Below are 17,298 nucleotides of genomic sequence, written 5' to 3'. Positions count from 1 at the left end.
TGGCAATCTGTATATCTTCTTTGGAGAAATGTCTTTTTAGGTCTTCTGCCCATTTTTGGATTGGGTTTTTTTTTTTTTGTGGTACACCGGCCTCTCACTGTTGTGGCCTCTCCCATTGTGGAGCACAGGCTCCGGATGCACAGGCTCAGTGGCCATGGCTCACGGGCCAGCCGCTTCGCAGCATGTGGGATCTTCCCGGACCGGGGCACGAACCCGTGTCCCCTGCATCGGCAGGCGAACTCTCAACCACTGCGCCACCAGGGAAGCCCCATCCAAATTTTTGACCCATATCATTTGCCTTCTGATTTAAGAACATTTACTCTTTCTTGCAAGACAGGTCTACCACTCCATGTTTGTTTGTCTGAGAGTTTTTATTTCCCCTTCACTTTTGAAGTATAGTTTCACAGGGTACAGAATTCTAGGTTGGTGATTTTTTTAATCCCAACACTTTAAATATTTCTCTCCATTCTCTTCTTGCTGGCATGGTTTCTGAGGAAAAGTCAAATGTAATTCTTTTCTTTGTTTCTCTGTAAGTAAGGTGTTTCTTTTCCTCTGGCTCTTTCAAGATTTTCTTTTAATCTTTGATTTTTTTTCAGTTTGAATATATGTCTAATTGTGGGGTTTGGGGGGCATTTATCTTGTTTGGTATTCTGACTTTCCTGAATCTGTGGTTTGGTATCTGACATGAATTTGGGGAAATTCTTGGTCATTATTGTTTGAATATTTCTTCTGTTCTCTCATCTCTCTTTTCCTTCTGTTATTCCCATTATGCATATATTATACCTTGTGTCATTTTGGAGAACTGTGGAGTTTTTGGATATTCTATCCCATTGCTTTCAGTCTTTTTTTTTTTTTCCTTTGCTTTTAAGTTTTGGAAGTTTCTGTTGCCATATCCGCAAAGTCAGTGATTCTTTACTCGAGTCTCCTAATGAGCCCATCAAAGGCATTCTTCATTTATGTTATAGTTTTAAAAAAAATCTCTAGGATTTCTTTTTGATCCTTTCTTAAAATTTCCATCTCTCTGCTTTCATTGTCCATCTGTTCTTGCATGTTGTCTACTTTTTTCAGCAGAACTCTTAGCATATTACTCCTAGTTGTTTGAAATTCCTGGTCTGATAACTCCAACATCTCTGCCATATCTGAGTATGGTTCTGATGCTTCCTCTGTCTTTTCTATCTGCTTTTTTTGTATTTTAGTATGCCTTGTAGTTTTTGGTTGAAAGCCAGACATGATGTACTGTGTGAAAGGAACTCTGGTAAATAGGCCTTTAGTGTGTGGTAAGTAAGATGTGGAGGGATGGGAAGTGTTCTGTAGTCTTATGATTAAGTCTTTTGGTGAGCCTGTGTCCCTGAGCTGTGAACTTCACCAGTTTTTTCTCAGTAGTCCCCCCTCCTTATATGGAAAAAGTTGGTAAGTGTAAGTTAGGGTTGAGTATCTTTCTTTTCCCATCTGGAAGACTAGAGCAGGCAGGAGTCAGCATTTCTCTTCCCACAGTTCAATTAGGCTCTGCTATAACCCCAATAGTGTAGACTCTGGTAAAATAGTTTCCTCTTGAGCAGGCCTCATTAGGAAGAACAGAATGCTCTGATGTATTTCAAAATGGTTACTTTTCCCCTCCCTCTAGGGGCATAGGAGAAGATTTCACTCTGATATTCACTGTGAGAAACTGGTAAAGCTCCTGGAGGTAAAACTCACAAAAGTGTGAGCCCTCCCCTCCCTCCTTTGACTGTGTCCCCCTGGAGTTTTAATCCTCAGACTTGTCCATACTGAGCCTTCAATAATTTGTCAGTTACCGTTCAGGATTTCCTAACCTGTACTGCTTCTGGCAAACATTTCAGCTCAGGCGTTTGTGATCTGATAAGTTGTAATTCTGTTTTCACCTGTTTGTGTGTTGATGTTTGCACTAATGGTGCAAAGCAATGATGTGTAAAGCTGCTGGTGCTTTAGCGTGAGTCAATGCAGTGGCACCAAAGTGTACTAGTTGTCACTGTATACTGTCACCCACTCGTGTGGGTGGTTGGGAATAAAGGTTGCATTGAAGAATGTTCTGGATAAAGCTGTAAAAATTATTAATTTTATTAAATCTTGACTCTTAAGCACATCTGTTTAATATTCTGTGAGATGAGTTGGGAGATATAGCTAGGTACTTTGCTGCGTATGCGAGTGTTATGGTTGTCTCCAGGCAAAGACTGGGTGTGATTGTTTGAGTTGCTATGGAACATCATATTTACTTGAAACAGCAGCTGTGGGATGAACTGTGGTTTCAGATTTGGGGTATTTGGGTATTTGGAAGATATTTTCTCAAAAAAGAATGAAGTGAGCCTGTCATTGCAAGAAAAAAAACTGGTAGTATTTGCTTATGGTGATAAATTCAAGTGAATTTAGAGTTTGGAAAATTTATGTCTATCACTGTGAGCTTGGCAGCTTCCTTATACTTAAAGACTTTTCTAATGAGTTGGATATACTGATATTAACTAATGTGATGTGTTTTTTTAATATTGAATAATGAAATGTGTTAATACTTGGAAGATATGCATAACTCTTAGTGAATCACTATTAAAAAATGTACAACACCAAACATGGATAAAAGGTCTCTTCAAATTCCAAGATAGGTCAATGGGTTTTAAGGTAACAGAGTATGAAAAGTTCACTGATACGGTTTCAAATTCCACATCATGACTACCTTTAAGAAACTACCACTTATTGAATTTTGTTGTTGTATTAAAGAAGAATATTCACAACTCACTGAAAATGTTATAGCAATGAACATATTTTTCCCTTTTCCAACTATCATTGAAAATACGTTTCCAAACAATATATCACAATGCATTGAAGCATTTGTTAGCATTTTAGTTGCTAACATATTAAATATTGATAGATATAATACACATAAATAAAAGCTCTTTGTGGTTCTCCGTAATTTTTAAGAGTGTAAAGGAGTCCTGAGATTAAAATGTTTAAGAACCACTGCCAAGAACAATGCCTATCATTGAATTTTGTTTAGTGGTTAATAGTTAATATGTATTTAAATTTACAGACCTTAACACCGCAATATGCATGTCTATTACTTTTTTTCATGTTAAATAAAGGAGTTCTACTCAAAAAATTGGGACTCAATGGGTGTTCAAGAAAAAGTGAGATCCAGTGGACTGGAGAATTCATGAAGGATTTGCCAAAAGTATAATAAGGGAACATAAAACGTAACTCGAATGATGAATTGAGCTAGTATTTTCTAGCTTAAAAAATAAACTGTTCCTTGTTCTAAATTCACCTCCATATCTCTGAGATATGGAGCCCTCTCTGAGAGAGGGCTCTCAGCAAAACTTTAAAAACTTTTAAATGTTTTTTGTGGTTATAGACTCCATCTTTCTATTTTCCATTTCTCCTTCTATCCATTCATTTGGAAGTGCCATGGTCAAGATCACCAGTGACCGACCTTGTGTTGTCAAGTCATATATCTGTTTGTACCTTACCTGAATTCTCAGCACTGTTTAAGCAATTGACCACTCCTTTTTTGAAGCCCTCTCTCTGTTGGCTTTTGTGACACTATACTCTCCTGGTTTTTCTCCTTCCTACCTTACTGGCTTCTTTGGTTTCTCTTCTTCTGCTTGACCTGTAAATGTTGGAGTGCCCCCAAGGTTATGTCCTGGGGCTTTTTTTTCTTCTCTATCTATATACTTTCTCCAATGAACTGGGGCCAGCTGTCTCTTCTCTTTTCCCTGAGTTATGAACACTTTCCCTGAGTTATGTCTTTGTGCCAGGGGCACTCAACTCTTTAACTTCAGCCTCGAACTCACCTCAGAAACCAAGATCAGTACAGCTACCTCCCTACTTGAGATCTCTACATTGGTGTCCAGTAGGCATCTCAAATTCAACACGGCCAGGACAAGTTGAGCCTCCCACTCCAACAATTACTCCTCATTTTGACTTCTCCATTCCAATAAAATGGTGCCACGATCAACCAGGTATTCAAGGCAAACTCAAATGACAAGCCTTTTTCACTTAATAGGACTTTGTTTTTTTCTCAGGAAAACAAAACAAAACACTGTTTTCCAAAGAATTTTGATGTCATAATATTGTTTTAAAGTTCAAGAGGTAAAAGGAAAATATTTACTCTTATTTTTTCCACGTATTTTCATGAAATGAGTACACTTTTTCCGCAATAGTGCAGCTCCTCTTAAATCCTTCATATGTAAAATTTATCCATCTCTGTTGATATTAAATAGCCACAGTTTCAAGGTGACAGGTTGCTGCTAAAATCATTCTGAATGTAGAATATTTATAAGAGTAATAAGGTTTAACCCCTGTATGATATGAAATTCAGATTGGCATCAGGTATCTAGAATTAAAAGTGCGAACTGTTAAAATCTGTGCGATATTTGAGAGTGATCTGTGTGTGCCTGACTGATGTAAAGAGTGGGAAGGACAAAAATGAGTTGAGAAAGATTATCATTTAGTACCCTGAAATTATAAGATAAGCAAATGCATTCTGAGAATAAAACTCATCATGGACTTTACTTTTGAGCTGGCAGTGGCCCAGATGGACAGACAAAGCCAAAGGGGATTGCTGTCATCTCCCTATTATATCTGAAAGAGTTTTCTTCCTTCTTTTGATTTCTTGGTAGCAAACTTGTGGCACTTTTAGCTTTCTCAAACTTTAACTAATGTATCACTTTAATACATTTTATCAAACTCTTGTTGAGAGGAAAACAACGTAGAGCAAATTGAAGAGGTGAGGAGAGCTCTCTGAATGGGAAGAAAGCAGCCCACAACTAGAGTGATATCTGGGAATACACTGTGCAGCATTGTCAGGGGAGCCCTGGTTTGCTGAGTGTGTGCTGTGCTAATTACACACCTGCAAGCTGGAGGTGCAGGGAGGGGCCCCTGCGAGCCTCCCTTCCTCCAAAGGTGACCTAGGCTGTCTTACCTGGCTCACCTGTCCCTGCATCTCAGGAGCCTTCAGAGATTATTATCACCTATTTATGCAGCCCAGATTGTGATTTTCATTGTTTGGGGGAGGGTCCTCTGGTGAGGTATCAGGAACCCCAAGTGGCTGAGTGAGAGGGTACATAGAGGGGGTATGACCTGGAGTTGAAAGTCAAGGTGAAATAAGTGAATCCGTTTTTCCCATTGAGTCTTACTTATTTGTTTCACAGTCTGTTTCTTTAGTCTTTGGAAGAATAAACATAAAGATCATCAGACTGTGGTCTCTGGACCAAGTGTATTAGGGAACTTGCTCAAAATGCAGATTTCTGGGTCCTAAACCAATCTGCTGAATCAGACCTTCTGGGGACAGGGCTGGAGAATCTGCATTTGGAAGAAACTCTCCAAGTCTTATACACAGTGAAAAGTTTGAGAACCACTGGCATTAAAAGCCATTTTCTGGTACTTATTTTCCATATATTTGTATCAGAATGAAGATGATCTAATTCTGATGAAATTCTGAACCAGGGAGAATGAATGAATACAGAGATAAAACAACATATTAAATCTCATGTGTTTTTGTGACTAGGGTATTAATGCTTCCTTGATTGATAGGAGAAAGATTAAATGCCCCAGTTTACCAAAGTCTGAAAGGACTCTGTAGATTCTGGTTGTTAAACGATGATTCTGAGAACACGTTGTTTATCTTCAGAGAGGAAGACTTACACATTTTGTAAAAAATGTCAAACGGTTTTCATGATTTTGCCCTCTGAGCAAACTGTCTTAAATCTGCCTTCACTGTTGTATAAAATGAGGCTCTTGGGAAAAATAAATGCTTGGTTAGAAATGCTAAGAAGTTCCAGGTTTTCTTTCATATGCAGTTAAACAAAAAGTTCCGTAGTAACTTTGTCACGGAGGATTGAAGATAAAAAGTCAGATAGAGTTTACTTTATTAGCTTGTATGTTTCCTTCTACCTCATCGTTTGATTCATTTTCACTACCTTCTGTCTTCAATTTGTTGGTTTCAGAATGTGACTGAGTTCAGTTTATGAAGATAAGGTTTATACATGTAGAAGTGAAGTTTAAGTTTTGCTTGCACGAGAGGTTGTTTTCTATGTGGTTAATATGAAATGTAAACTCAGCAACCAAAGCGACCGTGCTGTTTTAAGACTAAACGGAAAGAGCTAAGGAGCATTTTTAGTATAGGTATATGGAAATCTATTCAAGAAAAACAAAACTAAAATTAAAAATTAGACTCACACTAAATAAAATAGGCACTTAAGGTCAGAAAATTCGAAAATCTCTCTCCATTGCCAATTATACCTAACTTCAGATACTATTTCAAAAGATTGTATCACGTTTCCAATAAAAAAGTTAAGGTGACATCCAGTACTTTCATATTCATTTTATTTAATTCAGCTGAATTCTTTCATTCATTTGAGGCTGTCAGTACTGATATGGCTTTGTAGCTATGGAATCTGAAACGTGAACCCATTGAATCAGGAATCAAGATGGTGCTGAAGCTAAAGCTAGGAGTGAGATCTGTGGCCCATTTGTTTTGTTTCCTTTAAATAATTTTGTTATTTTTCTTTACAAAAGTTACAACATGCACACAGCCAGATATTTTGACAATAAGAAAGTGTACAAAGGTCATCTTCCTATCACCTGGAGGTAATCACTTTGCATTTTGGTATATGCTACATATTTTTTCTTAGTATGAATGCACACTGACATTACACATGTGTATATATGTATATATTATATACATGTGTAATATTCATATATATAATATATACGTATATATACACACATATACAGTTGTGTGTGTGTGTATATATATATATATGTATATATACACGAAAGTGTGTATGTATGGGTATGTGCACATCCAGTATGCTGTTTAGTAATTTTTTTCGCCAAACAGTATTTTATAGACATTTGCTGTATACACACATATGTATATATAATTTTCATCCCATTCCATTTATGATTATACTTTTGCACAGTATTCTGTAGTTTGCATGTACCATAATATATTAAATGATCCCATTAACTATGGGCATTTAGGTGGTTTCCACTTTTGTAATCAATACACTGAAACCCCTTGTCTGAATATTTTCTTAGGATAAATTCCTAGAAGTAGAATTACTACTTAAATTAAATGGAATGCCCACTTAAAAGTTTGAGGTATATTGTAAGTTGTCCTCAGAAGTGTTGTGCCATTTTATACTGTTATTAGCAATGTCTTGAGGGTGATAATTTTGGAATATTATGCACAATCCTGGGTTTTGTTAATCTTTTAAATCTTTGTAAATATAGCATGTCAAAAATGAACTTCTTTTTTTTTTTTAAATGAAATTCTTACATAAATTTTCATTTGTTTGATGCAGTATCTTGAGATTCCTTCAAGCTTCTATGTGCCCTGACTTGGCAGGTAGTGGCTGGAGTTCTTAAGACAGACAAGGGAAGGGATGGTCTCACGTGGTCACTAGGTAGTTAGTGGACGTTGTCTTGAGGACAACGTCTTGTATTTGCTGGATAGAAAGTCTCGTCTTTTTTTCCTTCTAAACTTTCTCTTTTAAGGCTCAGTATAAATAACTCTTTTTATCCTTTTTTTCTTTGCTAAAATAATAGCTTATTTAGTCATGGTCTTAATGACCATCAGGAAGAGTCCAGATCTTTGAAATACAAATGAACTCATTTGCCAACCATAGGGCTGTGGAGAGCTCAGACCTGTTTCCAGAAATACAAATTCTGGCTTCCTAAAACTTGAATGGGGCAAGAGGAGATGGGAAATTCTTCCATTCCTTCTTGAAGGTCCCTTTCTTTCTCCCTTCCTCCCTCACTTCCTCAATTTCTCTCACTTCTAAAGGGCTCCCTTTAGAATTTCTGGCCCATTTGTTTGTATTACAGATCCCATATTTGGCTAGATTTTGGTCTTGTGTGCTTCACAAGACTTAGAAGTTTAGGAAACATTTGATTCTGTGTGTTTTACCGCAGAACTTTGAGATCTTGGTGGATACGTTTAATTCATATCTACGTGATTACTTTTGGTCCTGCTCCAAACCTATAAAGGAAATATAATTCCCAGGTAGGAGAAGCAACGCACAAGATTTCTGCCTTTTACAACAAAACTGTTACACTCGATAGTTATTGGATTTTTAAACTTTGGTTTCTTATAAAAAACAATTAATTCAGATCAACACTCAGTTATTTGATTAGTCCAACGTTGCCTTCATAGTATCTTTTCCTGCTTCCTGCAGGCATTCTTACACCGGATGAACCAGTGCGCTGCGTCGAAACTTGACAAAAATGTAACAGAAGAAACGGTGAAGGTGAGGAGGTGCCCTGGACCCCAGCACAAGGTCCCCTCAGATGAAATTTTACCAGTGGGATGTTGCCTCAGGGCTCGTCAACTTGTCTCCACTTCCGGGATAAGTTCTGTGCCAGTCACCAGTCATTGTTTGGCCAACAATGAGAAAAAGGGAAACTAGGGTTTGGGAAAAGAAACGGGGGTTATGAGGATGGTGTAGAAGACAGAGAGAAATTTTTGCCAAGACCTTGGAAACGTTTGAAAGGAGGAAAAAAATAACCCCAAGTCCAAGAGCCTTCAGGTCTCTTGAGGGGGAAAGAGCTGAACCATGTGAGGGGATTGCTAGAGGGCCTGGGGGGGGCAGGATGTGGGCAAATGCGGCTTCCAGTCTCTGATCCCTGGAGAGCAAACGATTTGGGTGGTCCACTGGGGGCAGAAAAAGTCCACACAGTATCTTCAGCTCACAAATGTATAAGCATTTCCTTTTAAACTGTAGGGAAGGAAAATTGTGAAGAGTTTTGGGGAAAAAAGAGGGGGATGGTAAATGAAAATTAATTGTGGTATAGTCATTATTCAATGAAATTGTATAAATCATCATTGATATTTATTTTGGATGCCAAGTTGCTGTTTTATTTTACGGAAAATAAACAATTCCCAAGGATTTTATAGGCACGTCTGACTGTTTCCCATTAAATTCAATAGTAACGTTTACATTCTCCTTACCATGGAGTGTTTTAGTTTGGGTGCTTTTGGTTGCAAGCAAAAGACACCTGTTACTCAAAGGGACATGAAGGTACTTTGATTCCCATAGCAGGGACTTCTTTGGGCAAAGAAGCCCTTCCCCCAAAGCCTGCCAGCAAATCTGCCCGCGCTGTTTTACCTGCAGTCCGCTGTCCTTAGTGGGGTGGGGCAACGACCGTGCTTGGATTCAGTTGCTCAGAATTGTCCCGAGAGCCGGGACTAGGTTCCCGGTTCCCAGAATTGTGTGGGAGGGGAGAGGATGTCCAGACAGAATGGGTGCTCTGCCAGCCGCGGGGTTGGGAAGGACAGCTCTCCACTGACGTTTTCAACTTGGAGAGAAAATACTCTACTCCCGTAGAATTTTTTAAAAACTTGCTTCACTATTGCACTTACACATTTATTTACAGATGCTGTTCTCAAACATTGAAGATATCCTTGCCGTACATAAAGAATTCTTAAAAGTCGTGGAAGAATGCTTACATCCAGAACCTAATGCTCAGCAAGAAGTGGGAACCTGCTTTCTTCACTTTGTAGGATCAATTTCTGTTTACTTTAAAAGCTTTTCGCCCTAAAATTTAAAGTTTCACTTTTGGCACAGTAGTATGTGGGAATTCAGCATTAGAAGTAAAATCTGACACCAAAAGTTTGGGGTCTTTTAAGGCCAATGAAATCTTCCACTTAGAGCCAGAAAAGGGGAGAGGGCCTCACATCATCCATTTTATTCAGTGAAGAATAAACAGACTTTTCTTTTTCCCAGCGAGTTAGTTTTCTGCATCCTCTGTAGCTTTGAATTCTAATGAATATTCAGGCTGTTTCATAATGAATGGATTTTTATGTTCCCCTCAAACATAGAGCATTTCTCTTTTGAAGCAGAAAATCCTTACTTTTACAATGGTATGATGAGCCTTTTATTAGTCAGAACATTCCCTTGTTAATCGACTTGTGACTAACCTGGAGGTGAACAGACCTGGTCCCTCTAGGTACACATATGCCTGCATCTGAATTTTTCTCAGAGGCTTGTACTGAACAGTGCCGAAGAAGAAGCCAGTACTTGGTTATTTCAAATTATATGTCGTGCTTGTATGATCATTTTCATCCTTTTGCACATGATAGCTGAAATTATTTATGCAATCGATTTGCAAGGTAAAAAGCCACCTGTATGGTGAAAATCCTTTTCAGAACTAAAGGGCATTCATACTGACAAAAGAAAAATTATGCTGCTATTTCTACCTCTCTGCTGATGCTAATTTTCAGAATACCAATTTGAATCCATTTACTTATCAAAATGCTATGCAATTAGTGTTTTATTTAAAAATGTATAGGAATGTTTTGTCATAGAAATCAATTTTCGTTTATTTTTGATTTCCAGTCTTTTATAAAGTAATGATATGGAGTTTCTAGATCTATATTTCTGTATGTGGTGAGCAGACTCTGTAAATGTTATTTTTAGAATCAGAAAATATTCCACAAAAGTAATTATATTAAAGGGAGAGACTCCTTGGGTATAGGAAGATCAGGCTTTCGTTGGGCAAAACGATAAGCCACGTGTGTTTGTATCCACTTAATCCAGACTGTTCCCTTTCATGAAAGAATGCACATCTCCTGCCAGCTGGAGTAGTTGCTATCTCAGTGCCGGGCTGCACATGGGAATCTTGCACCCTGACATCCATTTCCTCAGTAACACACTATGAATCTGTCAGCCATGAATTTAGTTGAACTATTTCTGAAGTTTGTTTTCTTCTGGTTTCTCCCATCTCTTGAAATAAGTAATTCAATACATTTTCTACTGGCTGTATAAAATAGCACTCAGTGTTTCTAAATCCATGTCTTTGAAATTTTAGAGGACACACTTCTGTTCTACTATTCAGTCACTACATTTTCTGTGTCTGCCTCTTTTACTGGGATATTTTACTGGGATATTTGATAGATATTGATCATAGATACTTGGAGAAAATCTTCCAGATGGGAAGGGAGCTTTAGAGATCAAGATGGTGTGAAATTTCTCCTTTTATGAAAGAATCCCTTCTATAGCATCTATGAAGGTTGTTGATCTTGTTTTTACTTGATCACTTTTAGTCACAGCTCTAATTGTTAGAAAATCTCTATATTAATCCTGGATCTGCCTATCACTGCCCATCATGACCCTTGCGATTTCCACCCAGTGGTCCTAGTATTGTGTTTTGGAGCTACAAAGAGTTGTAAATCCTTTACAATAAATAGGACAGCTATTTGAAAGTAGCTACCATTCCCTTACTTTTATATACTAACAAATATCTCTCTCTGAGATGACCTCTCAGATGTCATATCTTCAGGGTCTGTCATTATCTCAGTCGCTTATTGCTGACTATTCTGCACTTTGTCAGTGTTCTTCTTAAACACAACTGTCCAGATTGGTGCATATGACCTGCAGGGTACTATGTCCTATTGCTCTATGATCTGGCACATGCTTTTCCCTCCACCAAAAATACTTTCTTCCCTCTCCCTGCTAGGGAATCATGGATTCATGTCTCTGTATCTTGCCCACGTATGACATCTTTTTTAAAGCTGTGTCTGAATCCTCCCAGCAAAGCTAAGTACTCTCTTCTCTGTAATCTGCTACCACGTCGTTCATTTAATTTTTATTGCATACATCATATTGGATTGTAATTATAAGTCTATCTCCTCTCCTAGACCATTCTTCATGGATCAGGGAAAATAAATTAAACATACTTATATATACACATAGTATAGCTCTTGAAACATAGTAAACACTTAATAAAGTTTGTTCGTAAACATCACACTTAATATTTCAAAATGGCTAATAAAAGGACTCTAACTTATTCTTACTTGAATTCACAGAAAGACAAGTTTCGTATCTACGACGAATATTGTAGTAATCATGAGAAGGCACAGAAATTGCTTTTTGAACTTAACAAAATAAGAACAATCCGGACATTTCTTTTGGTAAGTATATATATTCATGTATCACCGTATGCTGTTATTTGTTGACAGGCCCACTAAGAGCCAAGGAATAGCATCCGTGTGGTGTAAAAACTGCTTGTATGACATCAGTTTTTAACATATCCCTGCTAGGAAGCTACAGAGTCATTTGAGAAATGTAAGAAGTGAGACTGTAAATCAACTATATTTCTATATATATATGCTCTTAAAATCACACACACACACACACACACACACACACACACACACACACGCACGAAATGAACGAAATGAAAAGAAGTGAGACTTGGGAGAAGCTTGTTTATGGGGAAACACTGTCATGCCCTCTCCTGGTTGATTATGAGTTGTGAAACCACAGGTTCTTAGTGAGAGAAGACATTTATGCCAGAGTTCACAGTTGCTTTTATATCCCTCAGCTCCCTAGAGCTTCATTTACTTCTGCTAAGAGAGCTCTAAGTAGGGCAGTGACAGGAAGGAAATGCATCATGGGGATGGTAGAAAAGAATTTTCAAGACTGACTTTTCTCCTACATACATTCCATATTCAGTGTTCATAAAAAGAGCAAGAATCTGTATTTAATTTCTTCAGGATGGTACAAATAAATGCATAGTTTGGCGGTTTCTTGGACATTGTAATTGCCAGTGAGAACCACACTGTAAATAGAATTCAGTGATATTTAACGAATTGTGGAGTGGAACAGACATCTCCACGATCCAGTTTTAGAGCCTGGATCAGCTCATTTAAAATGGAAAATAAAATGCCCACTTATAGCTCTTTTCCACTCGCACCCTTACCTCCAGGCAATCATTGATTTGCTTTCTATCTCTATAGGTTTGCCTTTTGTGGAGACTTCATATAAATGGATTTGTACAATATAATCTTTTTATGCCTGGCTTCTTTTACTGAGTAAAATGATTGTGAGGTTCATCCTTGTTGTAGCATGTATCCACATTCTATTCATTTTTATTGCTGGATAATATTCCATTGTATTTTGTTGTATTTTGTTTATCCATTTGCCAGTTTATGAACATTGGGTCAACAATTGACTATGATAATGATGGACCTTGAAGATCCTACATATGAGATGTCATTTCAGAGAGAGAGATTTCTTAGTAAAGTCAGGAAATGTCAAGTTTGGGCAATTCTGAAGAATGCTGTTATGAATATTCATGTACAAGTCTGTGTGGGGACATACATTTTCATTCTCTTGGGTAAATACTAAGAGTAGAATTGCTGGATCAGAGTAAGTTTATGTTTAGGTTTTTTTTTTTGTAATTGCTCTAGGGACTACAATATGCGTCTTAACTTAGGAAGTTTGTTTCCCTCAGGTTGGTTATTGTTTTTTGTTTGTTTTGTTTTCAGGAACTTGCCTCGATTTAATTTGAGAATCTGTGTCCTTTGTATACACGGCTGCTGCTGTGTCTGCTCAGGTTTTGTTTTATAACTTAGCCTTTCTTTTTAGGGGTCACTCCTCTGACTGGTTAACTTAGTGGTCAGCTGGGGATTTGAAAGAGGTGATCGAACATCCTAATCCATACGATTTGTGGGTCTGTCTGTGTGTGAGTGTCGCGGGCAACACTTTCACAGGGCAGGCAGTTTTCAAGTCAGATCTGGGGTTTTCTTCTCATGGGGCCGTCTCAGGTCCTCTCTGCATGTGCATAGTCTGACATTTGCCCCTAGCAGGACTGCAGTCTCAGGCTAGCAGAAATGTGAGCGTTCCCCATTTTTCTTGGGCAGAGTGCTAATTTTATTGACAACACTCCTGGGTGTGGGATTTTTGCCCTCTGCAGTCCCCTCTGGTAGCAGGTTTGCAGGGCCAGTGCTACTGTGACAGGGCTACCATGCAGGATGAGCTGAGGATGGCCCTGGGGCTGGGGGCATGTAGGGGGAGGATGGGACGAACCCAGGCAAGAATGCCACCAACTCCCCTGTTCTTACCTGAATCAGCAGTTTTTCATGAATACACATTTCTCAGTTTGTTGTTTGACTTCAGTTGATTACCAGAGCCCTGAAATTGTTGTTTTTTACAATTTTGCTCAGTATAACAGTTGTTTTGGGGAAGAGAATTTACTCATCTCTTCTCTCTGCCATGGCCAGAGGAAGTTCCTGTGCTCTGGACCGATGGGGCGCTCTGTGAACTATCAGAACTTTGCTCTCTCACTGAGGGCACTCTGTTCTCAGCAGAGCTGGCTCTCCACTAAATGTCTCAAGTCCAGAGTGCTGGTTTTTTTTACAAGATCCTACAGCATAGTCTGGTAGGAAGACCCTGGCTTTTATAGTTCTTGCCTTGGCACTAAGTGGCCACGAATTAACTGGATGACTTGAGGAAATTCATTACATCTCTGATGTCATTTTCCTTACTCATAAAATGGGGTTAATAACAATCACCCTTTGAAAAAAACATTAAGGATTTACAGATTTGGGGTGATGATATTATATTTTTGGGTACTTGCGTATCCTGTCACCTGAGTAAGTTTTTAGGATCAGTGGAATCTCTAGCAGCTTATTTAGGAAACATTCTTTCTGTCTACATAAGGAGTAAGCTGGCTCTCATAAGCCAGTCTAATAAGGACCTGCTGTATAGCACAGGGAACTCTACTCGATACTCTGTAATGACCTATACGCGAAAAGAATCTAGAAAAGAGTGGATACATGTATATGTACAACTGATTCACTTTGCTGTACAGCAGAAACTAACACAACATTGTAAATCAACTATACTCCAATGAAAGTTAAAAAGGAAATAAAGTGGCTGTTATGAAGAGAGTTTGTAATCCATACAGTACGAATAGACAAGGAAATAAAAGTGGGTTAGACAGTCATGTGTTCCTTCAGCCCAGGGCTAGGTAGAGGGGGTGGCCGCATTTATAAGGGGTGCTCACTCATACGGGGACACTGAAACATCACTGGAAATAGAATGGGATGTAGATAGTTGTGTTACATAGGATTCCTCTGGGGACAGTACCATACACAGGTGGAAAGAGTATTTTGATGACCTGATTGCAATACGGGTTGAAACCCCCAAAGAGCATGTTTGAATGAGACACTTCTTTGCTGCTGTGTCTTCTAAGGTTTCTGGTGAAGTGAAAGTGATGGTGCTGGTTTTGCCGAGTTGGTTGAACAAATTGGAGCTGAACTCGGTTGCTCAGGGCAGTGGGGGGCTGGTCTGCTTCCATCACCCTTCCTTTTGCTTCCTTTCCCACTCAGCACTCGGTCTCTCCTCTCAAGGAATGTAGGACAGTATTTTAAAAAATAGTGGTATAAAGGTTATAAATTATCAGTGTGATGTTTGAAGAGCTCTTTTCTTCCTTAATTAAATATTTATTATCGGCTTCCTCTGTGCCAGTCACCCTGATAGGCACTGCAGAAACAGGTTTTGACACAAGTTTCCAGTCTGTTATTTTAGGGAATTCCCTGGCGGTCCAGTAGTTAGGACTTGGAGCTTTCACTGCCGAGGGCCTGGGTTCGATCCCGGTCAGAGAACTAAGATCCCACAAACCGCGTGGCGGGGCCAAAGAAAAAAATCTGTTTTTTAAATTTTTTTAATTAAAAATTGCTTTTAAAATCTTTAATTTTTTTTTGCATTGCTGCTTAAACCACAAAATAAAGACCTGGCGCTTCAGAGGATCAAGCCTGTATTTATCAGAGTCGATTCTCTTGACCATCACTTTCAGTAAATGGAAGCTGCTTCTATTTCATCTCACGGTGATTGCTGATTTTGAGTTTTCTCCTTCCATCTTGGCTCTGTGGAGATTATATCTGACATCGTTCCCTGAGACTGCCTGGCCAGTGTCATTGGTGAGGTATTATAGCTCGAAGTGACTTAGAGATCACTGGATTAAAACAGGCCAGTTGTACAGAGAGGAAAATTAGAATTTTGAAATCAGTCCAAGTTGCATCACTAGCCAGTGGCAGAGCGTGTGTAGAACCCAGTTGTCCTTAGTCCTGATCTTCTGCAACACCACGTGACCTCCCCTATAAGCAGGATGTATGCACGTATGTGTGCATCTGTTTATTCATCCGTCAGTACATTCTTCCATCAGTACATCCATCCATCCATCCACCCATCTATCCAGTAATTCATTCCTCCATCTCTGTCTCTTTCTTTTTCCTCAGACTTCATACTCAGGTGAATATATGTGAATTCATTTTCAAGATAAAGATTCAAAACACATTTTGGTTGCTAACTAATCTGAAAGGCAAAAGTATTTCCTTTCTCTCCTGTAAACTTTCTTTGTGACTGAATGTGCTTTTCTCAGAGAGAGAAGCTAATATAGAGACATGCTTTCACAGGTTTTCAGCAGAAAAGTTTATGATAGAAGAAAGTTTCACCACCTCAGGCTTAAAAATGTACATAATTGTCTTTATTTCCACCCCAGAACTGCATGCTACTTGGAGGACGGAAGAACACAGATGTCCCCCTGGAAGGATACTTAGTAACACCAATACAGAGAATATGCAAGTACCCTCTCCTTTTGAAGGTACTTTATGTGTTTACTTCATTGTTGCATTTCCCTTGTACCTGCATATTTTTGCTGATGATCTTTAAAAAATTTTTCGTTTAAATAGTGTGACATTCCAAAGAAAAGGCAAATATAGTTATTGGGGAAAATAGCTATTTTGTCAGTAATTTATATAGAGAGTGGGAAACAAATGTGCTCGGAAAACAGACTTTTAGTGCTCTTTGTAAAAAATATGCTTGTTTGAGTTTCCTTCAGCGTAAATGCATTAGTTTCAAGATAGATCCCATTAAGTACATTATGACCAGTTTATATAGCGCTTTGTCTACAGGGTTCCTTATCTTAAGTAAATTTGCTGTTGGTATATTTTTTTTTCATTTCCCCAAACATTGGTGACTTCTTGATGCTAATGAAGTTAAGGCTAAGTTACATAATATCAGAGCCTGGTTTTTAAATCATTATTACAGGGAATGGTGTGGGTCACATGGGATAATAAACGATAGAAAGTGGAAAGACAGCGCTAAGGCAACACTGCCTCTGGAAAACAGGAAATGCCTTACAGTAGTAGGTCCGTGGCCTCATTACAATGACCAAAAGTTTTATTATGAGAAACATATTATAATATACTAATTACTGCTTATACTGCAAGGGTCTATGAATAGATTAGAACAGCAGTTTTGGAAAGGATGTTTTTTGGAAATGTAGCATCTGAATAGACAGTTTGGTGTGGTGGTTGAACATTTGAGTTCTGAGTTCAAATCCTATGCATTCTGCTTACTAGCTGCACGACTGAGCTCGTAATCTAACCTCTTAAAGTCATGGGCTTTATTTATGAAACAGAAATGATGATGATGACGTGATGAAATTATAACATATATCTAAAAGAATGTATATATGTATGCATATCTCTGTGTATACATG

At 38.4% G+C, this 17,298-nt stretch overlaps 1 protein-coding gene across 4 annotated transcripts in view; it reads left to right on the top strand.

Moving 5' to 3' along the window:
• The window catches only part of PREX2 (phosphatidylinositol-3,4,5-trisphosphate dependent Rac exchange factor 2), a 351,708-nt gene that overhangs the window by 126,042 nt on the left and 208,368 nt on the right, over positions 1-17,298 (top strand). For all 4 annotated transcript variants that reach the window (XM_007101594.4, XM_055091338.1, XM_024126953.3 and 1 more), the window contains exons 2-5: positions 8,187-8,258; positions 9,385-9,507; positions 11,816-11,920; positions 16,297-16,398. In XM_007101594.4, the coding sequence (XP_007101656.1) occupies positions 8,202-8,258; positions 9,385-9,507; positions 11,816-11,920; positions 16,297-16,398 (387 nt within the window). In that variant the 5' untranslated portion in view covers positions 8,187-8,201. The remainder of the gene's footprint in view (positions 1-8,186; positions 8,259-9,384; positions 9,508-11,815; positions 11,921-16,296; positions 16,399-17,298) is intronic.

Source organism: Physeter macrocephalus, chromosome 15, assembly GCF_002837175.3.
Source record: "Physeter macrocephalus isolate SW-GA chromosome 15, ASM283717v5, whole genome shotgun sequence".
NCBI classification, from domain to species: Eukaryota; Metazoa; Chordata; class Mammalia; order Artiodactyla; family Physeteridae; genus Physeter; species Physeter macrocephalus.
Note: the sequence above shows the minus strand (reverse complement) of the source record. Positions and strands in the feature narration are given on the sequence as shown.